This window comes from Enhydra lutris, unplaced genomic scaffold, assembly GCF_002288905.1.
Source record: "Enhydra lutris kenyoni isolate GAN:26980312 unplaced genomic scaffold, ASM228890v2 scaffoldscaffold95, whole genome shotgun sequence".
Classification (NCBI taxonomy): domain Eukaryota; kingdom Metazoa; phylum Chordata; class Mammalia; order Carnivora; family Mustelidae; genus Enhydra; species Enhydra lutris.
The window spans coordinates 629899-651955 of record NW_019154179.1 but is presented as its reverse complement, the minus strand read 5'-3'; the positions used below and the strand labels follow the sequence as shown (position 1 = coordinate 651955).

At 51.8% G+C, this 22057-nt stretch overlaps 2 protein-coding genes across 3 annotated transcripts in view; one reads left to right on the top strand and one right to left on the bottom strand.

Annotated features, from left to right (window-relative positions):
* LOC111139106 (Fanconi anemia complementation group C) overlaps nucleotides 1-6096 on the top strand; it is a 173140-nt gene extending 167044 nt beyond the window's left edge. The window contains exons 14-15 of the mRNA XM_022491255.1: nucleotides 5313-5492; nucleotides 5890-6096. Coding sequence (XP_022346963.1) covers nucleotides 5313-5465 — 153 coding nt within the window. The 3' untranslated portion in view covers nucleotides 5466-5492; nucleotides 5890-6096. The remainder of the gene's footprint in view (nucleotides 1-5312; nucleotides 5493-5889) is intronic.
* Nucleotides 6097-13603: 7507 nt separating this feature from the next.
* Nucleotides 13604-22057, bottom strand: part of LOC111139084 (chromosome unknown C9orf3 homolog) — a 353105-nt gene continuing 344651 nt past the window's right edge. The window contains exons 15-17 of one of the 2 annotated variants that reach the window (XM_022491219.1): nucleotides 19075-19161; nucleotides 17225-17369; nucleotides 13604-14151 (exon numbers count right to left, since the gene is read on the bottom strand). In XM_022491219.1, coding sequence (XP_022346927.1) covers nucleotides 17229-17369; nucleotides 19075-19161 — 228 coding nt within the window. In that variant the 3' untranslated portion in view covers nucleotides 13604-14151; nucleotides 17225-17228. Of the gene's footprint in view, nucleotides 14152-17224; nucleotides 17452-19074; nucleotides 19162-22057 lie in introns of those variants that run through there. The other variant, XM_022491218.1, reaches the window with a different exon arrangement.

Genomic DNA, 22057 nt, shown 5'->3' with positions numbered 1-22057 from the left:
CACAGTGGGGGAAACCATCAACAAAATGAAAACATAGCCTACTGAATGGGAGGACATTTTTGAAAATCATACATCTGATCAGGGGTTAATATCTAAATATAAAAAGAACTTACACAACATAAGGGGGAAAACCTGATTAAAAAATGAGCAGAGGACTTAGACATTTTTTCCAAAGAAATACAGATGGCCAAGAGATGTTTGAAAAGATGCTCATCATCACTAGCCATTAGGGAACCACAAATCAAAACCACAATGAGTTATCACCTCACACCTGTCAGATGGGCTATTATCAAAACGACACAAGGTGTTGACAGGACTGTGGAGAAAAGAGAACCTTATACACTACAGCAGGAATGTAAATTGGTGCAGCCACTATACAAAACAATGTGGAAGTCCCTTAAAAAGTTAAAAATACAACTACTATATAATCCAGCAAATCTATTTCTGGGTATTTGAAGAAAATGAAAACACCAATTCAAGAAGATAATATGCAGCACTGTGTTCAATGTAGCATTATTTTTAATAGCCAAGATATGGAAGCAATGTAAATGTCCATTAGTACATGAAAGGATAAAAAGGATGTGGTATGTATATGGAATATTACTCAGCCATAAAAAATTTTTAAAAAATGAAATCTTGCCATTTGCAATAACATAGATAGACCTTGAGGGTATTGTGCTAAGTAAAATAAAGAGAAGATTTTTAAAAAAATAATAAGTAAAGAAGAAATATAAGCACCATATGATTTCACTTATATGTGGATCTAAAAAACAAAATGGAGCACCAGGCTGGCTCAGCTGGCAGAGCATGCAACTGTTGATCTTAGGGTCATGAGTTTAAGCCCCGCATAGAGCTTACTTAAAGTAGATAGATAGATAAAATTAAAATGTCCTTGACTATTTAAAAAAATAAAATTAAAACTTAAAAACAAAACAAATGAAAAAGCAAAATAAAATGGAAACAGACTCATAGATACGGTAAACAAATTGATAGTTACCAGAGTGGTGGTTGTTGGGGGTGGGGGAGGTGAAACAGGTAAAGGGGATTAAGAGGAACAAGCTTCCAGTTATAAAATAATTAAGTCATGAATTCTGGTCCAAGATGGCTATTTAGGAAGATGCTGAACTCGCCTATTTCCATGGACACACCAAATCTATACCTATTTATGGAACAATTCCTTCTGAAGAACTGAGGGCTGACTGAACATCTTCTGCATAACAGAAGATAGACCACATAGAGAATGGCAAGAAAGATGGAAACACGGTAACGAAGGGAAACCCTCTGCCCCCCCCCCCCCCCCCACACACACTGGAACTATATTGGAGAGGGATAGTACTGAGGAACCATGAGTAGATTTGTCTGCCCTGGGGCACAGAAAAAAAAAAAAAAAAAGCCATAGTTTAAAAAGCCAACTAAAATATAAAGGAATCAGTCCTAGAGCCCTGTCTGAATGGCTAGAATCAAAAACAAGAGAAACAAGTGTTGGCAAGGATGTGGAAAAAGGAACTCTTGTGCACTGTTGGAGGGAATGTAAATTGGTGCAAGTACTGTGGAAAATAGTATGAAGGTTCCTCAAAAATTTTTAAATAGAATTACTATACAATCCAGTAATTCCACTACTGGCTATTTACCTAAAGAAAACGGAAACACTAATTTGAAAAGATATATGCTTCCCTGTTTATTGCAGCTTCATTTACGATAGCCAAGATATGGAAGAAACCTAAGTGTCCATCAGTAGACGAATGGATAAAGGAGAGGTGGTGTATGTACGTAATGGAATATTACACAGCTGTAGAAAAGAATGAGAGCTTGCCATTTGCAGACAACATGGATGTACTAAGAGGGTATATGCTAAGTGAAAGAAGTCATGCAGAGGAAAACAGGTATACGACTTCGCTTACATATGGAGTCTAAAAAACAAAACAAGTGAACAAAAATAAGTCCGTGAGGACATAATGTACAACATGTGTAATATAGCCAGTATTACTGTAATAACTTTGATGACCTGATAACTAGACATCACAGGGATCATTTCATAACATATAAAAATATCAAGTCACTATGATACAAGCCTGAAACAAATGAGATATTGCAATTATTTCTCAACATGATAAGTCAACAGCAGGCACTTGTGAATCATGAGAACACTGGTGGTACTTTTGTGACCTGATCTCTGACCTCCTATGGATGGAGCTTCTGCCCTGAGGGTGCTTTCTCAAGCCTGGCAGCTGGTACTCAAGCTCTTTCTCCCGGAGCCTGTGCTCTCCTTCTCCCCAGGGAGCTCCTGTTCTGCTTCTATCCTGTTACCTTGGGAATGGAGAAGCAGGCCCATGTTGGAGTTTGCCCTGCTTCACAAACCATGGAGATGACGGCAGGCCTGACCCTGCCCGTAGGGTGTAAAAAGAAGAGTGGCCCAGAGAATACTCGTGTTTATCCCGATCACATATCCACCCATTCTGGGGCAACAGTCCACATTCAGATTGGATCATCCGTAAGTCACCCCATAGAGAAGATGCTGTGAATGAGGAGATAGAGTATTATCACAAATTTATGCTTGCTGCCTCTCCTCGGCAGCCCATTCCTACTAAACAGTCCAGTCCTAGACATACATTAGTGCTGCTGACCTACACCGGAGGCTAAGTGAAGTTGGAAAACTCCAGTGAATCTTCATAAAATATCCTAAGTCTGCTCGGCTGCAAAAAAAATTCACTGAAGGGAAAACACAGTAGTTCTCTTTACACATTGGCTTTTTAGTAGGTGCTAGCGGTCTGGGCACCTTGGAGCCCATCCATCACGATCTAGAGAACCTCCTGGACACTGTCCTTGTGGGTGTTTTGAAACTATTTTTAGTAATATACCAGACTTCCTAACTGGAAGGCTTCCTGCAGTGGCTCATGACAGGGTGAAGGCATCCTGGCTGATGGAGCTACAGAAGGACAGATGGAAGGAGTCCTCTGCACAGTGCCAGCCTCTCTCGGGTTTCTCCTCATCCCCCATCGCATCACTTCCTCTCTCTGAAAGCGCCCTGGAAGGAGTCCTGGGCTAGGTCTGCTTGGCCTGGGAGCAGGTGGTGGCAAATGGTCGAGGTGTTGGCTGTGGTGAAATGGCCTTTCTCTTCCAGGATCCCTCAGGACCCCATCCCTGACCCAGCTTTGATGTGAACTCAGGCCCGAGCAGAACAGCTCCTGAGCTCCTGGTCTTACCCTTCTTATCCCCGCATCAACTTTGGGGAGCCGTGCGCACTCTAGGCTGCACACAGCAGGGGCTGTGTGTCTGAGCCCTGTCTAAAGGCTGTGGCCTCCCACACCCCAGCCTCCTCCCTACACACTACTCCCCTGGGCTCCTGCACAGGCCCCAGTAATCAGCTTCTTCCCACCTTGGGCTTCTGAGAATTTCCACTGAACAATTTCTGCGGAAGCCCTGCCCCTTCATGCCTGGTGTTCTGCTCTTCTGGCTACTAGGTTTCTTGCCTGCTCACTTCCTCTGTGCCCCTTTGACTAGGATGAGGCAGAAGCAGCTCAGGTGGTGTTGGGATTCCTCCTGCCCTTGAGGCTCACTCTCTCCTGCCTCCTGTCCTGTCCTGAGTTCATGTTTCTCTCTCCTTCTGCTGCCATCTTTGTTGCTGGACCACAGAAGTTCCTGGTAAAAGCTCCCATCTGAAATAGAGAGTTCAGATCTATAGTTGTTGAACTCAAATGAATTTCATCTCTAGACAGATGCACATCAGCCCACAGTGCAGGTTGCCTGCCTGGGCTGCAGGGAGGCGGGCGTGCAGGACTAGAGACCATACCTGGCTCGTGGAGATGACACAAGGTTGGGGACACAAGGTCAGGACAGGTGGCCTCCACAGTCAGCTGTTATGGCTACGCCCCTGCTGTACTAACAGCCCAGGGGAGCCCATGGGGTCACTGGCACTCTCCCCACACTTAGGGCCTAGGAAGAAGATTGACTCTTTTAAGGTGTTCCAGGAAGGCTCATGCAGTTTCTCCGCAAAGACAGACTATATCTGACAGAGGTCATCCACAGCACCTGTGATTCTGAGTGAAAACCACGCGAGACTGTGGACTCTGAGAAACAAAGTGAGGGTTTGGGGGTAGGGGGAGGGGTGAGCGTGGTGGTGGGTGTTAAGGAGGCACGGACTGCATGGAGCACTGGGTGTGGTATGTGAACAATGAATCTTGGAACACTGCATCAAAAACTAATGATGTATGGTGACTAAAATAACACAGTAAAAACAACAACAACAAAAACCCCCACACAGTGGTTAATATGGACACCAAGAGCCACAGTGAAGCCCCCCTTGGCCAGTGGCCTGCCCCCGACACCCTGGCAGAGCCCCTGTCAGCCGGAGTTGAAGAGTCATGCTGTCGCGCTGTGTCCCCAGCATCCTCTGCTGCCAGAGCGGTTGCTTCAGCGCCTGGTCCACGGCAGACAGCGGCCCTGGGCTGAAGGGGTTCCGGGGTGGTAGGATTGTCCGAGTGCCCCAGGGCAGGCGGTCACCCTATCAGAGGCCCCGTGTGGACATGGGTGGGAAGCTGACCTTCGGCTGCCGTTTGACTGAAGGGTCTGTATAAAGTGTCCCACACAAAGTGAGTTTATAGATCAGTTCCAGAATCAGGGCTTCTTCATGTGCTTGTGTCTAAAAAAAAAAAATCACGGGAAATTATTCACACAATTCAATCGTGAGATGCTCACCCTTCCCTTTTTGCTGAGCTGAAATTCTTGGGAAAATACTTAGGCACCAACAACTAAGAATGCCTTGAGGCTATATTTAGCAGAGCTAACAATTCCTGCATTTCCTGCTTCCCTTGAGAATCAGGTGTTAAAACCTTAGATGGCTATTAAAAAACAAGTGGGCCCAGGTTGCTAGCCCAAGAATGCCATTTATAAAGCTGTTCGTGTGGAAACAGGTGGCATTTTCCTTCCAGCGGGTTCCAGCTCTCGTGTTAGTGTGAGCTGTGTGCAGGCAGTCGGGCCATAGCAAGTCCACTTGCCTTCGCTCCCTGCGGCGGATGACGGCGGGGCTTGTGAGGGCATTCCGGGAAATGTGGAGCCTTTCTGTAGCCCTTGTGAGGCTCGGCCTTACCGTCCGAAGAGGGTGGTCACTAGGAAATGATACTGCCCACTGGATGGCCAACCTCTGAGAACAGATTTGCTCCCTAATCACCTTGCAAACGAAACAAGAACCCTTCGAAGCTAAAAGGAATGCAGCTGCTTTTCGGGGAAGGAGGGGTATGGTTGGTTCACTGGACTAAGAGATGAATCTGCCTGGTTAGTGTTTTAGTTTTCTTTCTCCTCTGTCCTCATTGCAGATGGCTCCAACTGATGAGTTAGCCCACGAGATGACTGGCTTTCTTGACCAGACCTTGTACAGATGGGATCATCTCCGCATGGAAGCCACAAGGCCGAGAAAGCTGGCCAGAGAACTCCTCGCAGAGCTGCGCCCAGCTGGCACTGCTGTGTAGGCACCGGGCTCCCTGTGGCCTCGTGAGGTAATGAAACCGTCTCTTCATGGAATGAGTAGTGAGAATGAGCCCTAGACAGCTTGGCATGATTTGCTGGTACATATTTTATGAAGTGAAAAGACAGGTCCTTTAGCCCAAACTCAGTCCAGTTTATTGTTCGTGACTGGATTGTGGCCTCTAGCATTCCCTACCTGTTCAGCCCAGCTGTCAGAGAATCACTAAAGGCTTGCATCGGAGAACAGATTTTTTACTTCTGTTTTCCCTCATATCAAACCAAGATACGCAACTGTGACTTGATTGGTTCAAAGTCTTTGGACCAAGAAATGCATGAACCACTGATCAATTCAGAAAGTAACTTTGTTCTTTTGCACAGGTCTCTTTCAGAAATCGTGTTACTGTTACTGGTGTTTCTTTTGACCTGCAGGGATTTGAGATGAAGCCACACTGTCTTGCTTCCCTGAGAAATTCTTCATCGAGGAGCCTCTCGGGGACCTTAGAAGGGAAACAGGGTCCACTTGAGACTGATAGCAAAGTGGTCGTGAATGGGACCACTGCTCATTGGTGGGCACGCGAGCCAGCCCTGCTGTGGAGGACGGTACTTGCCAACGGGGTAAAGCCGGTTCCAGTGCTACCTCTCTTTGCTTTCTGTTTGCTAAATGCTGCCACCAAAGGCGCTTGTATGACCTCAAGGATGGCTGACAGGAGAGTATAGGACATGTTCTGGAAACGTTAGAAGCAATTATGTATCAGTTGTCTAGTTAACCAAAGTGGGAATTCCAAAAAAAAAATTTTTTTTTTTTTTAAGATTTTATTTATTTGAGAAAGAGACCATGAGTGGGGGGGCAGGAGCAGAGAGAGAGAGGGAGAAGCAGACTCCCTGCTGAGCAGGGAGCCCAATGAGGTGCCTGATCCCAGGAACCTACGATCATGACCTAAATCAGATGCTTAACCAACTGAGCCACCCAGGTGCCCTGGGAATTAGAAGTTTCTAATAAAGAATTGGTAACCCCAATATTTCTTCACATTAATTAAAAAATGTTTCCCCTTTCAGGTTTATTCTTGATATGCATTGATTATGTGCTTTTCTGTGTGCATTCTGGTGGTTGAGTCAGTCAGAACTTTCTGTCCACCTTCATTTATGTGTTAGTAATCTCTGAATCACCCTTAGTCTGGGCTCCTGTTTGAGGTAGGAGTAACATTTTTTGGATTAGAGGTTGTGGTTTTAGGGGCATTATTGTTTTGGTATATGGATCCACCTAAAGATCTAGAAAATTCAAGAATTTTTGACCTGAGCCTGCCTTTTGAGAAATGTTGCAATTAAAGCAGTGTTCTGGTAAAATAGATGCAACTACCACCATTATTACTTTCATATCAAAATGTGCAGTAGTTGAAAAATGATTTGTAGACTTCATTTGGAGTCAAGAACATCTGTGTTATTTGCCATGGAAGCTGTGAGCAGCCTCTGTGGGCATGAAGAAGGGGACCATCGTGTGGGAGCCTGGATATTCCCTACCGTGAGTGCCTGTCAGGAATCCAGCTCCTGTGGTGGAAATTCACTCGTGCTGTATTTCACAGCAAACAGTATCAGCAAGACTTACCCACCTCAGACTGTTGAAGCTGCGTTTCTGGAAGGTTCCTTCCTGTCCTGATTCTAGTATCTCCAGTTCCTTTACAAAGCCTCTAAGTTCTCGTAAGCCTTGGACATTTGAGCCAGCCCTACCAGAGTATCTGATCTGATGGGGCTTTAGTCTTCGTCCCGGTGAGCTCTTGGCAGCCCGGTGGTAAACGTGTCTGGAGTGACCCCCCACCGACTGGGAGGGCTTTCATCAAGGGGACAGCAGGTACTGGTTTGTTTACTGATTTTACTTTCTCCCCTTGCCCTTCCCCCCTTGATAAAGTCACTAACAAGGGGAGAAATGCTCCACAGGGGGAAACACAGGGAAGCAGGACTGTTCCCCAGACCGAAGGGACAGCTGTGCAGCCTCGCCGGCAGGCCCTGATCTTCAGCAGGGCACGAGCCGACCTCTTCAGAAGGGCTTGTGCATCATTGCATTCACTTCGCTGAGGAGGAAGGAGTCTCCTAAAGTGCAGATGGAGGGGGAGTGCACAGTGGACGGGTCAGATGCCCTCCCTCCCCTCGACAGCCCAGGAAGCCAGGAGCCTTGTGCTCCCTCCACTCCTGAGCAAGCCTGCACCCAGCGGCCACAGGAGTCAGGGCAGAGAAACTCAGGAGCAGGCTGAGAAGGAGATCGTAAATGCTACCTCCTTGTCCAGTTGCCTTGGACTGGGGGAAAGTCTGGACATGTGGGTTCTTTCAGTTTTTTGAAGTTCAAAGAAGTAGGGTTCGAGCTATAAACGGGATCTGGTGAGAATGCAGGGGAAGGCCCCGCAGGCAGCCGAGCCTTGTGCCACCGCTGGAGCGCTCAGAGCACGGAGGCCTGAGGCAACATCCAGCCCTGAGACTGAGACCCAGAGGCTGTCTGTGCCAGGCAGATGCCTCCAGCTCGCACCAGCAGAATAGCCACTGACGAGTGGCTTCACAAGGAAGACACCTAACGGTCCCAGACACACGGGGTTGGCTCTAGTGGAGTTCGTCTTTTCTCTGCAAGTTCAAGAAAGCTGTTGAGTGGAGACGTGCCTGATGAGCCTCCAAGAAGGAAAAGGACATCCAGTTCTCCCGTCTCTCCCACCAGCCTGCACCAGACCTGCTCTTAGGTCATTGGCAGACCCAGCCACAGCAGAATGGGGCTGCTAAGACCATGGGCAGATTTATCAGGACACGGACGGGCTGTGAGCTTCAGGGCCTTCCACTCCTTGGCCCTTCACAGGCCCTGGGAGCGGCCCCAGCACCACGCTCGTGATCATCTGTTTTTACAAAATTTGTAGAGAGAATTTAACTGCCACTGGCAACGATGTCTCTGTGCACTCCTGCTGCCCCCCTCTCCATTGCAGTGTGGGGCTGGCCTTGTGCCCAGGGGACTCGGAGTTGGCTCAGCATCACTTCAGTGTCTAGTGAAGTCACTGTGAAGGGAAAGCTTCCAAAGACCATCAGCGTCCCCGGGGGCCGTGGCCCAGCAGCAGTGTGGCCTGCGCCCTTGGGGGACAGCCCCGAGGGGAGTGTGGGAAGTCCTTCCAAGACCTCAAGCTTGGGTCTGGGATGAACCTGATAGAGGTTTTCAGAGCCCTTCTAGAGCAGTAGAGATGGTTGAGTCCCATAAAACAGTCCAACCTCTCAGCAGGGAAAGGAAGAGGAGAGCCCTTGGCAGAAAGCGTGTGGGCACGTGAGGCTGTTTCTCTGTGCGGCGCTAGAACCGTGTGGAGCAGGTAAGCCTGTGGCGGGGATCCTGCGCGCTGTGGGGGCGGGGAGCAGAATCCCTGGCCTCTCCCCGCTACCTACCAGCCAGAAGAGACCAGACTTTCTCCAGAATGTCTCAGGGAACCTCCCCACCCACTCTCCAATTGAGAACCATTGCTCTAGCTGGTGGTTCATTGTTTCTGGAAAGATGTCCTTATAGAAACACGGTTACAGAGATATAAATTAGGCTCAAGAGGATCCTAATAAGAAAACTAGATAATCTGATTCCAAAATTTATATGGAAAAATAAACACTGAGGAGCAGCCAGGACACTCACTTCTGCCTCCGTGGCCTGTTCTGCCAGGCCTAGGACAACAAGGGAAGACTCTTAGAGGCGGAAAGAACTTTCTGGAACATGGGACTCTGGGCAGTTCGGTACCACCCATGGCACTGGAACTGGGCCTCACAATGGTGGACCCATCGCCAAAGGCCGGCAAAAGGAGCGCCAAGAAGACTTAGGGAAACAGCGTGGTGTGCACCCTGCATTTCTGCTTCCAGACCAAGCCCAGAGGAGCCGCCAGGGCAGGGAGCCCTGCACCCACACCCCCTCGGCTGTGACAGTGGAAGTGGCAGAGCAGCCAGAAGAGGGTGGGGAGATCCCCAGCAGTTCAGCCTGTCCCATCCCAGTCCTTGGGGCTGAGAAGCCAGAGGCCTGAACTCATGTTCTCTCCAACACACTTCAGGAACCAGGTCAGTTTTCTGTGCACTGTCTGGAATAGATAGAAATATGTGATCAGAGAGGACTTTATCTGCATTTCTGCATTCTGCTTTGCATTTCTCACACACACACGCATACACGCACACTACACACACGTTTTTGGTGCTGTCACCAACCCTTTCCGAGCCCGGCTCCCGAGAGTGGGCTGCTCCGGCTTGTCTTTTCCTGAGGGCCCTGTTTGCCTCTGTGCCCTGCTCCAACCCCAGGGTGCCCGATGCCCACCCACCATCCCAGCAGAAGGTTGGGGCTGGTCCTGGTCCTGGGAACTCCCGGTTTCCTTCCACCCCCAGTCTGGGCCGATGGCCTCCTCCCTCTATTCACACCCTCTGGACTGAAACAGAAATGCCTTATTTGGCCGATCAATCTCCCAGACAGCACCAAAGGGTGGGAAAAGATCTATAAAACCCTGCCTGTGAATAGCCCCAATCCGTCTCTCCTCCTTTCCACCTTGTAAACCCCCAGGGCCCAGATGGGAAGGCCGAGGTCATTGTCCTCAGGACCATGGCCTGGGGGGCTAAGAGTTCATGCCCTCCCCATTGAGCTCAACCCCACCCCCACCCCCAGCACTGCCCTGGGAGGTCCAGACTGCCCTTTAAGTCCCCACCTCCCTGAAGCTTCAGCCACACAGTCTGTCTACCCACCCAGCCCTGACCTCCAGCTGAAGAGACTCCAGGAAGTCGAGGCTCTGGTCGGTATGGAGTCTTTGCCACAGCTGCGTCCTGCACAGAGGGTTCCCGCCCCACTCTTTGCAGTCAGAGGCAGTTCAGCCCCAGGTGCCGTGGGGAGAGGACACTCCAAGGGACCATCCAACGCCAAAGCAGCTGCACGCTGTCACCTGCCCGTGGCACCGGCAGCAGCCTCTCCCTGACTTCTCAGGAATGCAGTGGGATGGACCCTGCTGTTCCAGGCCACCAGCAGAGGCAGCAGAGGCCACCAGCAGTGTCTTGTGGGGACGGGCTGCTCCCTCCCCAGTGAGGGTTGGCCCTGCTGAAGGGTTGGGCAGAGCCCCTCTTATGCCCCTCATTCTCCCACGCAGCCACTCAGTTACAGAACTATGAAGTGTTGGCCCAGAACACAGCTCTGATCATGTTGGCACGCCCTGTGTTCGGGCTTTACCAAGTGTCCACGCTGAACCAGGCAGGTCAGGGGAGGAAGACAGCATGCTCTCGAAACATCTGTCTGAGACCTTTCTTTTGGAGCTCTATTCTTCATTTTAAAAGGATTAAGATTAGGGACACAGTTTACTACTTCTGGTTCCTATACTTGGGGCACTGGGCTCTGCCTGCTACTGTGCCATGTCTGTACCTCATTTAGGATGGAGACTATTATGTCTATGTTTTGATTTGAAATTCTAGTAAAAATAAGTGCTTTGAAACCCTGTCATCCTAAAATAGAGGCCAAGAGGGAGAACTGAAACCTCTTCCCTTGTATTTCTCTCCCCTCGGCCTGGGCACCTGGCACTGTTTCTGCCCCGGCCACTGCCCAAAGCCCAGAGGCCAGGTGGTGGGAGCCGGACAGGCAGCAAGGGATCCTGGGGATGTCCCTTCACCCTCCCCTTTCTGAAGCTCAGCCCCTCAGCCCAACCGGGCAGCACAGTGGGGAGCACCCCGGGGACATCGGAGGCCTGGCCCCTCGCTCCGACCATGGATTGACCCAGCAGTTGTGCTCCTGTCCCCAGGGCGACTTGCTCTTCAGAGACACAGGGTCCGCTCCCTAAGGGGTGGAGGAGCGCTTCCATTCTGGAGTCCTTGGCTCTGGGGACAGCTGACTGGCAGGTAAGCAATGAACTCCCACAAAGGACAAGGCTGCTGCTGCTTGATTTTTTTTAATAAACCTGTTAACACCCCACCAGTTCTGTGCTAGGTGGCCTGGCTGGGGGGGGTTGCAGGCTTGCTCAGTGGCCCCCATGTCCCAGGAAGGTCTCAGCGAGCCAGGGGTACCTCACAAGGAACAGGCCTGCTAAGGGATTAGTGCTAGCGGGGGGGGGGGGGGGGGCAAACCATCCCTGTGAAATGCCGGGTTCCGGACAGCCAGGAAAGGCTGAGTGTGGTTCAGGGTCAGACTGACGCAACACCGAAGGGAGTGCTCTCACTGAGCCAAGGGACCTATGGTGACCGGTGGCCCCTCCTGTCCCGGGCCCTCTGTGGGGGGCACACCGTCTTTTTGGGAAGCAGGCTTATTGATTTCTCACGCTGCTTCTGGGGGGCAACTCAGCCCTCCATTTCTGCTTAACGTAAGGACGACAGCAGGGGTTGGGGAACCGCTAAGGCCAGAAAGGCATTCTGGGGGAGCGGAGATCAGGACCTTTGCCACCCAGAAAGGTACAAGACTGCCAGGCAGACAGGTCTTTGTGCTGTCTCCATGGTGATGTAACTGTGCCCTACTCCAGATGCCTCTTTCCCAAAGCAGGTGTCACCTGACCCTGGCCTCACCCAGGCCCATCCTTATAGTGAATCGGATTAGGAGTGCAGGCCTAACCTCAGCCCGCAGGATGACAGGTAAGCTGTCCCTGGGGAGCATAAGAGTGAACCGTCCAGGCCATGAGGAGCTGTCACAGGGAGGGACATCCTGAGCCATGTGGACCCACATTCACATCCTGTCACTTAACAGGGGACCTTGGGGATCTGTCTAGTTAAACCTGTCTGGGGGCACTTGGCGGGGGTGGGGGGCGGTCCTGCCATGGGAACCTGGGCCATGCAGCCTCCCTCCTTCGCTGGCACACCCTGACCCTAGTCTCCACAATAGCCCATCTTCTGTCCCCAGGGTTCCTGGGCCCCCTGTATATTCTCCCGCCTGTTCCAAGGCCATTCGGGGAAGCTGCTCGGTGCTCCTGTGGAGAAAAGCAACCCGGGAGGGCAGTGGGCTAACTCCAATCCTCTTACACGGCCCGAGTGGTCCGCCACGGCTACCAGCGTAAAGCTGCTTTTCTGCAATCAGATGGCACATGGGGAAAACAGCACGCTCGTCCGAGCGGTCTGCTCGCCGCTGGGCAGACAACCAGGGATCCCGCCGTGTGGGCCACGCTCAGGCGCAGCCCTTGGAGGAGCGGCTGAGGGCTGAGCTAGGAAAACCCGCTCAGGATTCTGAGGAAACTCGGAGCATCCGCTCACCCCAACCCCGTTCCTGTGGGGGAAACCCCAGGCACAAGCAAGGACCCCGGTGCCCACAGGCCAAGCAGACAGACACCGCGTAGGACTCAGCCAAGGTAGTGACAGGGGCGTTAGTTCAGGTGACCCCCCCCCCTCGCCCCGGAACGGGCCACCACCTACCGGTGGTAACCCCTTGACTTGGGATCACGGGAGCAAGGGAATTCATGGTTTCTGTGTAAAATCCCATGCATGGGGTGGGTGGCTCAGCCCTGCCTCAGTGGCTTCTAGAAAAACAAGCGTCACCTAACCACTGGGCCGACTGGTTGCTCACAGCCACATGGACATACCGAGCGGCTGTGTGCACGTGGGCAGGTGCGGCCTGTGCCCCCCGGTCCCTTCCTGCCCCACTTGGCAGGGCCAGACACGCTCACACAGACCATTTATTCCAAGTCTGCAGAGGAAGCAGCGTTCTTAAATTCAAAAATCAAAATGATTCTTGTACCACTGTGGTACACAAAGCACATATCCTCATATGCGGAGCACATGAGGCCATCGAAGAACAGCCCCCCAGGAAACCTTATAGAAGAACAGTAACCATTAAAGAATTCTGAAGACCTAGAGCTTCTGATGAAGAAATGTGTTAAAGCCACACTTCCTCCCACAGGCCGGATGCGGAGCGGGGTCCCGCACACGGCCGGGGAGCTGGGCTTGGGGCCGCCATCTCTGGACTGTGGCGAGCACGCAGCCTCGTGGCTGCACGGTGGCGCCACAGCTTGGTTTCCAGGCACACGCAGGAAAGGTGCCAACAGCAGGGTCTCCCGCAGCCACCCCGGGACAGCGACCCCCCAGGACAGTGATGAGGTGGTGAGTGGGTAGGAGGGGGATGGGACCAGCTTGCAAAGAATACCCCTTGGGTGACACCATTTCTCACTTTAAGAACCATTAAATTCAGAAGCACACAGGAACACAAAAAGAATACTCTATTATGTTTTATTTTGATGATGTCCTGGATTCTTACCCTGCCCTTTTACACCAAGAGTATTAACATTTTGGAAGAATCTCAACAGATCTATCAAAATAATCTTGCAGAATCTTTCTGAAATGATCTAGAGAATTATCATCATTGGTCCCAGGATACAGAAACTGTGACCTCCGAGAATTCTGGAAATCTCCAGGTCGGCCACATGCTGAGGGGATCAATGCGAAATGACCAGCAGCTTTCCCAGTGTATCTCAGACAGCTTTCAGCATCTGTGTGAAAGAAGTGCCTTCACCTCATGGAAGAGAGCCAACGCAGATTCAGTATCTTGAGGTGGCAAGTTCAGGGCAAGGGACAAAGGCACCACGTGGCCCGTGAGCTCCAGGGAGAGCAGCCTCCGGAAAGAGAAGCACCAAGGCGTGGATGCTGCTGGCTGATGGCTTTAGCAGCCCCGTTACCCTCTCTTTGATGTCCAGGGTCAACGCGATCCTGGTTCCACCAGGGCTAGGCGTAGATGCATGAAAAAGAATCTCACTGTGATCTTTCCTGCAAAGGAAACACCAATAAAATTTACTGCCTGGTAACAACGAAGGAATTCTTGTAAACCTGTACCTCTGCATGCCTCTGCTCTCCGCTCCGGAGAGGACCCTGGGGGAGGAGAGATGAGACCGGCTGCACCTCACGACCCCACCAGTGGGGTGCCAGCGGCCGTACCCCAGCCTTCATTCCACCACACAGCTCAGGCCCCTTCACTCCACCTGCTTCCACAGCCTGAACTCCGCACCACAAAGAGGCGGCCCTGCCCGCGTCCTGCGCAGCGCTAACTGTATTCTGCCTCTAGGAGTGGAAGCTCATCCCGAGTCCACTCAGTGCTAGGACTCCACCAGCATCCGCACCCCGGGGCCACATACAGACGGGCGCCGCCGTCGCCACCGACGCGAGGTCTTCGTGTGAGCGCGGTTCCAGCTCCGGAGCCTCTGGGCACTTACAAACAGGAAGGCTTTTTGCTCGAGGGCTCGACTCCTGTTCCTGCTGAACTGAGCCAGTGTGTAAAACGAGAACTGATATCAGCTCAGTAGGCACCGGAGGGCGGGTCCAATCGGCAGCCCGGGAAGCAGTGCCCCAGCTGGGGGGGTGCGGCGCCGTCTTGTGGGGGGCTGCGAACACAAAACAGAGGTTACCGTGCTCGGGGAAACTGAAACCAGGGGCCGCCTTGGAAAGCACCGGCCCTACTCACATGCAATCATCTGCTGACATAGTTTTAACTGGACTTTTTGGTGATGCATTTGGCTTTAGTTTTTATAGAAGAAGAATTTATGCAGCTTTCAACACATTTGACTTTTCAGACAGATGTCTAACTAGTTGACTTATATTTCCACAGACTTCTGGTACATTCGTGCATTCACGACAGAAGAAAGTGCATCCTCAGAGCCGAGCGGGTCTCGCATCCTCCAGAATCGCGCCTGGCACCGAGCAGGCCACTCAGGGGCGGCCTCTGCCCCAGCAGCTCCAACTTAACTGTCCCCATCTCACCTTCTCTTCAGGTGCAGAACTTAGCCACTGTGAACAAAGCGGAAACCAGTCACTGTTCACCAATCAGCTAAGCTCTGCACCTCGGCAGAGAGGTCGTCGGCTGGGCATAAGGAACAGGCTGCCGAGCATCTTCCACGGCTGTTGCTTCTTCTGTTTCCAGAGAAGAGCTACAAGTTGCATCTGTTCTCCGAACTGCAGAGAGAGAGAACTATGGCTTCTGGAGGAGCAGCCAAGGTCATGGTTGCGTGGTAATCCCTGGCAATGTGATTTTAATCTTAAGTCACAAATCAGCATGCCAGGAACCCAAGCAGCCAGAGCACTCGGAGCAGCACCGTGCCTGCTCACAGCCCACACTGCACGCGCCGCCTTCCGCCCACGCCGGGCGCCGCCGTCCACCCGCTAGCTACTGCGTGGCCTTGACTTTGGCTTGCTGGGCGTTTTACCGGGTGTCCTAGAGGCTTAGCCGACAGCAAAAGGACTCAGAAGCAACCACACACACACCCATGCAGCTTTGGAACATGAAATGAAAAATGCAACCACCAGCTGCCCTGTGTGCTTCGCCACTTCCACCCAGGGGCCCGGGTTCTCAGCGAGTGGGGCTGGGGAGTCTCCTGCTTGAAGGTGCCACGGTCACGGAGAAGGGGCTACGGAGAAGGGGTGTGCACGTGACCCTGCATTCATCCACAAGGGGCAGGGACAGAAGGGAGCAGACTTGTGACCAGGGCTACCCTGAAAACTCACAATGGCTCCCCACCAGCTGCAGCAAGGGGATGGCGGGGGGAACCACCCCACTGTATGCACAGTCTTCAAGAAACCCAAACTCTCCATGAAATAAAAGTCTAAGAGAAAAAGATTTATACTATGGCTACACAAGGGTGGCGGCAAGAAAGGCTGTATTTTCTGCTGGCCCGGCTCGGCCCAGGATGCGCTGCCACCATGGGGACAGTGTGGGGGGAAGGACTGCACACAGCTGTTTCACTACAAGACGTACAATTGTAGAAAATACTCCAACTATTTCCTTTTCCTGGCAAACACGGTTTCTGGACTCTTCTGGAAGAACAGGATCATACTTTTCAGAACCCTTTTTTCTTCTTAGTACCAAGAGTTCTTTCAAATAAGATACTTCAACATGTTAGAAATCATTTTGTTAACAGCAAAACATCAGAAGCACTGAAAATCTGACAACAGGTTTAGAATATCTACATAAAATAATAAATAACCATTAAGAATTCTACATGTAGAGAAGCTGTATAAACATCAAAAATGCTTGAGATTTGATGTGAAGTTAAAAAAGATGTCCGCTTTGGCCCTATTCTATCACATAAAAGCCTGAAGAACAGCTGAGAGGACAACAGAAGCCACAGCGGCTGTCACCAGCTTGGGCTCACAACCCCGCGTTCCACCTAAAGCTGCCCAGACCACTGGGATGACTTTTAAAATGCAGAAACCTAGTTAAAAATGAACTTCTAGGATGTAAATCTAACAGGTCAATTCCAAGCACTATTAATCAGAAGCAGTTTGAATACTTTAGGACTCCCGCTCCCGTGCAGACCAGAGAGAAATTCTGCTCCAATGCAAGGGCAGACATAAGCCGGGCACGGAGCTGCCCAGAGGCGCACCGTGGCGGGAGGCCCCTCAAGTTCTGCAGCCGGGGGGCCGGATATGGGGGGCCGGACACCGCACCTGCACAGAGCTGAGCGCTCAGCATAACGGGAACCTGTTCCCGTGTGAGCCCTCACCTGGATGACTGCGTTAGTCCTTCCACTGGCCTCCCCAGCCCACCACCTACACCTACTCCAAGTGCTCTCCCGTGTTTTTGTCCCGATAAGTAACAAAACTCCAACCGGCCAAAACTGCGCCAAGGAGAGCTACTCTGCCAGGGTGGCAGCCTCTGCTTCCAGGCCAGCTCTGGCCAGACCGGCCTCGTGCTGCCCGCAGGCGCCTGGGCTGCCCGCACTCCCAGGCCACTGGCCACGAAGCAAGAGCAGAGGACCATGGCTCCGCGTTTCCTTATCACCTCATGTGGCTCCGACGCGGAATCTCTGGTTAGAGCTGAGCAGCGGAGGAAGGGAAGGGAGAGAATCACCTCTTCAGAGTAACATCTCGGCCACCACCTCGGCTGAGGATCTGTCCATCTGCTCCTTGGTCAGCTCAAAGCACCGGCGGGCAACCTGCTGCTGCCTGGCATCCTCGCGCAGCATCAGCTCCCCATAGAGGTACACGCCCATGGCCTGCAGGGCGCAGAGGCACAGCGAGGAAGGGAGAGAAATGACATGTCCACACGTACGCAGTCCGTGCTGCTTGTGCGCCCACCTGGAAATTACAAAGACCCTCGAAAGACGAGACAGCTGACCAGCTGTACTTCTGCAACCTACAGTTTTCCATCCCTTCTCTCTTATTCACACTGACCCCCCCCACCCCCGCAGAATCCTTAGCTATCCGTTCCATCAACAGAACCTCAGTGACCTAACCATTTCTCCATGGATGACTGTGTTGGAAACATGAGGACAGGCAGGTAGGTCCCCACAATGCCCGCCACAAAAACCTGCGCGGCTGCAAGCAGCCCCTGAGGCACCGTGTGTGCACCTGTCACACGGTCACAGGCCTTCCTCCCAGGAGAGCGTCCTGAGCCGCAGCTGGGGAACAAACACCAGCACATAACACGTGCCATGGGAGGGAGAACCGTCCCACCGCCCGGGAAAAAGTGCCCACTCCCTCAGCCCGGCCCGTCCAAGCCCCTCAGCCGCCCCTGCCCAGGCAGCAAACACTACCCCTGCATTTCTCCTGCAGTTTGGAAAAGGGCCAGTTATATCCTGGAAGACCACAAGAACCCTTTGGTTCTGCCTCTTCGCTTGTTCTAAGCAGTTATGCCATGGATTACATTCTGCTGGAGCAAATTAAAAAAAGATGAAGTTTTCATCGCAAGATAAAAACTTGGTAGTCCAGGGCTCAAAAATTCTTCCCTGAAAAAGCTGAGTTTGGTAATCCTTATTTGGCAAAGGTGTTGGCTCTACAAAAGCAGTTTCAGAAGAAACCTTAAGTTGCTTCTTACATTTTGTCCCTGTTTGTGTTTCTAAACACCTCTGCTCCAACTGTGCAAATGTGACATTTCTTCTGCTACAAAGTCATGTATTTTTCTTTGTGGGAAGAACGAGCCCTTCCCTGCTGGCTGCCCCCACATACTCGGGCCGTCTCAAAAGTCCCTTTGTTTGCCCCACCGCCACCAAAGCATGGCTCCATTCTGTCAGCCCACAGTGCCCGGCGCAAAGCTCGCTCGGTGCCACACAACGGTCACGCTAACAGCAACGAGCTGGAGGCTGCCTTCCAAAAGCTGACAGAATCCGTGGCGCGCACACCACCACCCACAGCCATGCTGGTGCAGAGGGGGCAAGGGAGGCACCCCCAAACATGTTCGTGCGCCTTAGTGCTTCCCGCAGGCTCCTGGGAAGGTGACCACCTTCCCCTGCAAATAGTGAGGAAAGTTCTCGCAGGAAGGACACTGGAAATGGGCGTGGCAGGGCGTGGCTGGCGCAGGTACACAGCAGACTGTCCTGGGTGTTTGGGGCTCCCCCTGACTAGCCCCATTCTGCAGACACGGACACACAGGGGGACAGCTAAGCCGCGGCCTGGCTCGAGACCTGGTGATGCTGTGAGGTCTGCATGTGCATCACGTGGTAAGGACAGTGGCCCACAGCCACGTCAAACCAATGTGGCTTCTAAGGGTGTGATTCATGCTTTAAAGGGACACCGAGAGGGGAAAATCAGCTCCAAAATGTGTTAGAGAAGCTCCTACCTAGTCCTTAAAGATCTTTGGAAAAATGTTTAAATATTTGTTATGCAAGAAAAGTTCCCAACTTGGGTCCCTGTGCGAGTGAGTGCAGCGAACAATCGGGACAGCGTTAAAGGAATTCCCAACTGCTGAAAAAGGAAACTTACCTGATCCTCCTGGAGGAACCTCTCCACATCTTTGTAGGCTTTTGTATATTTGTGCTTAACAATGAGTTCACACCATCGATGGCGAACCTTAAGGAAGGAGAGAAAGTTCAGTAAGCAACAAACCGGGGCTTCCCTCAGCCTGTCTTAACGACAGAATTTGTAGTAGCAAAAGTTACTCTCTCAACTGTATTAATGTTGCTGACATGTTGTTGTAAATTTTTAGTTTAATTTCATGTACAAAGAAAGGAACCATGTTTCTCACTGGCCTGCTGTCAACGTTAGGGGAAGAAGGGACATGGTTCACTTAGGTGATCTGATGTTTTTAAACACAATTTTGCAAGACACCAAGATGTAACCGGGCAAGAGATAACCAGGCAGTGAAGCACCCAGCCCAGCCAGCCCAGCTCTGGCTGCAATACGCGGTCAACAGATGTTCTCTTCAAAACCACAGCTAGCTTCATTTCCAGCGATGACCAATTCGGTTCAACACTGCTGATCATGACAACAAACACAAGGAAAGCAGGAAGCCATGGTCCTCCACACTGCTGAGGAGACGCAGAGCACGCCCCTGCCGTCCGTGGGGCGGGCGCACGTGGGGCCAGGAAAGAGCAGGGCGCCTGCTGCAAGCAGTATCCCCCAAGGCATGCCCGCGGAGTGCCACACGTCTACACAGCGTGCCACGAACAGCCCAGCCGACTGTGGGGGCCATTCAGTCCAGATCCACCTGATTCAAGGTTTCCCAGAATGAATTTGCCAGGAAACCCAGCCCCCTTGAGACATTATGGGAGTCTGGTCCCAGCACTAGTGGCCTCTGCTGGTAGAGGCAGAGCCCCAGCATCTCCTGGCACTTCTGGCACATTCTTTAGGTGGAAAGTCTACCCGAATCTGGTTTTCAGAATCCAGTTGCAGGCCCAGGTCTACTGCCCCAAGTCCTCCCAATTATACACAGCGAACAGTCCACCACTTTCTATTCCTCAACATCAGCCCTCCACAGAAGTGATGACAAGGATCGAAAAAGCTTCCTTCCTTCCCTCTTTGTTTTTACTGCCTTTGAAGGAGGGAGACCCTGCATAGTAATCCATCTGTGGTAATGGGATAAGGTAAGCAATTTCAACATTTTGGCTGGGCCCCTGTAAATTATATCATTACCCACTGCTGGCCGGATCTCTCCTTTAATGTACTATAAACAGGTACACAAAAGACATGTAGAAATGAAGCAACAAGTCTTCGGGGAAGAACCCTTCCCTTGGGGTACAGTATACCCCAAGACTGAGTGTTAACTCCGGGGTTCTGGTGGGGCTGCCCTTTGCTTGTGGGCAGCAAGCCCTTTGAACTTCTAAGGACAGGACGCCAGGACGCCAACGATCTTTACATCCACGAAGGAATTTCAGAGGCGCATGGAAATGAGCTAATAGCCTCTGAGCATCACAACAAACGGGAAGAGCCTGGACTGGATGGGTCTTGGCAATCTTTCCATCTTCCACAAGTTGTTCTTTCCTACACAGCCAACGGAAGTGTACAGACCATAAAAGGGAAAGGGCAGCCCTAAAATATTCTCACAGAAAAGACAAGTGAACAGAGCTCTGAGAAGCCAATTCGTCACACTACACCAATCAGAACCACAGACCCCCACACTCGCGAGCCCCAGAAAGCACCCAACCAAGTCCCACTGGACACCCTTTCGCGGTTTTCTCCAGTCACAGTCCTCACTGCAGGACAGACCGCTGCTCTGTCCCCCACCCAGAGCCCTCAGGAAAGAGCATCCCTTTCCACCCTTGCACACGGGTGCTCGCCTCTCCCTGATGCACATGGACAGGAATAACAACGCCTAAATGGGGGCCTATTTCGTGGCAGAATAAGGCCTCCAGGCAAGCAGGAGGTGGGGTGGTCCCATCGCAAGTGGGTGAAGGTCCAGGAGGCCTAAGCGAAAGGCTCTTTGACACCAACATGAAGCCAGCACTTTCACTTCTTACGGTTAAAAATAGTTTACTGTCGGGAGGAGTCAAGATGGCGGAGAAGTAGCAGCTGAGACTACTTCAGGTAGCGGGAGATCAGCTAGATAGCTTATCTAAAGATTGCAAACACCTACAGATCCAACGGGAGATCGAAGAGAAGAACAGCAACTCTAGAAACAGAAAATCAACCACTTTCTGAAAGGTAGGATGGGCGGAGAAGTGAATCCAAAGCGACGGGAAGATAGACCGCGGGGGGAGGGGCCGGCTCCCGGCAAGCGGCGGAGCAACGGAGCACAAAATCGGGACTTTTAAAAGTCTGTTCCGCTGAGGGACATCGCTCCAGAGGCTTAACCGGGGTGAAGCCCACGCGGGGTCAGCGTGGCCTCAGGTCCCACAGGGTCACAGAAGGATCGGGGGTGTCTGAGTGTCGCAGAGCTTACAGGTATTAGAACGAGGAAGCCGGCTACGGAGACAGAGCCGAGGAGTGAGCTCTAAGCTCGGGGTTACCTTGAACCGGTCGCAGGCTCGGTCAGCTCGGAGCGCGGCCAGAGGCAGGGTGACGGGAGTAATTGGGCGCTGTTCTCTGAGGGCGCACTGAGGAGTGGGGCCCCGGGCTCTCGGCTCCTCCGGGCCGGAGACCGGGAGGCCGCCATCTTCATTCCCGCCCTCCGGAACTCTACGGAAAGCGCTCAGGGAACAAAAGCTCCTGAAAGCAAACCCGAGCGGATTACTCAGCCCGCCCGGGGTAAGGGCGGTGCAACTCCACCCGGGGCAAAGACACTTGAGAATCACTACAACAGGCCCCTCCCCCAGAAGATCAACAAGAAGCCCAGCCAGGACCAAGTTCACCTACCAAGGAGTGCAGTTTCAATACCAAGGAGAGCGGCGGAATTCCAGAGGAGGAGAAAGCAAAGCACGGAACTCATGGCTTTCTCCCCATGATTCTTTAGCCTTGCAGTTAATTTAAATTTTTTTTTCTTTTTCAATTTTTTTTTCTCTTCTTCTGCTAAATTTTTTTAACTTTTACC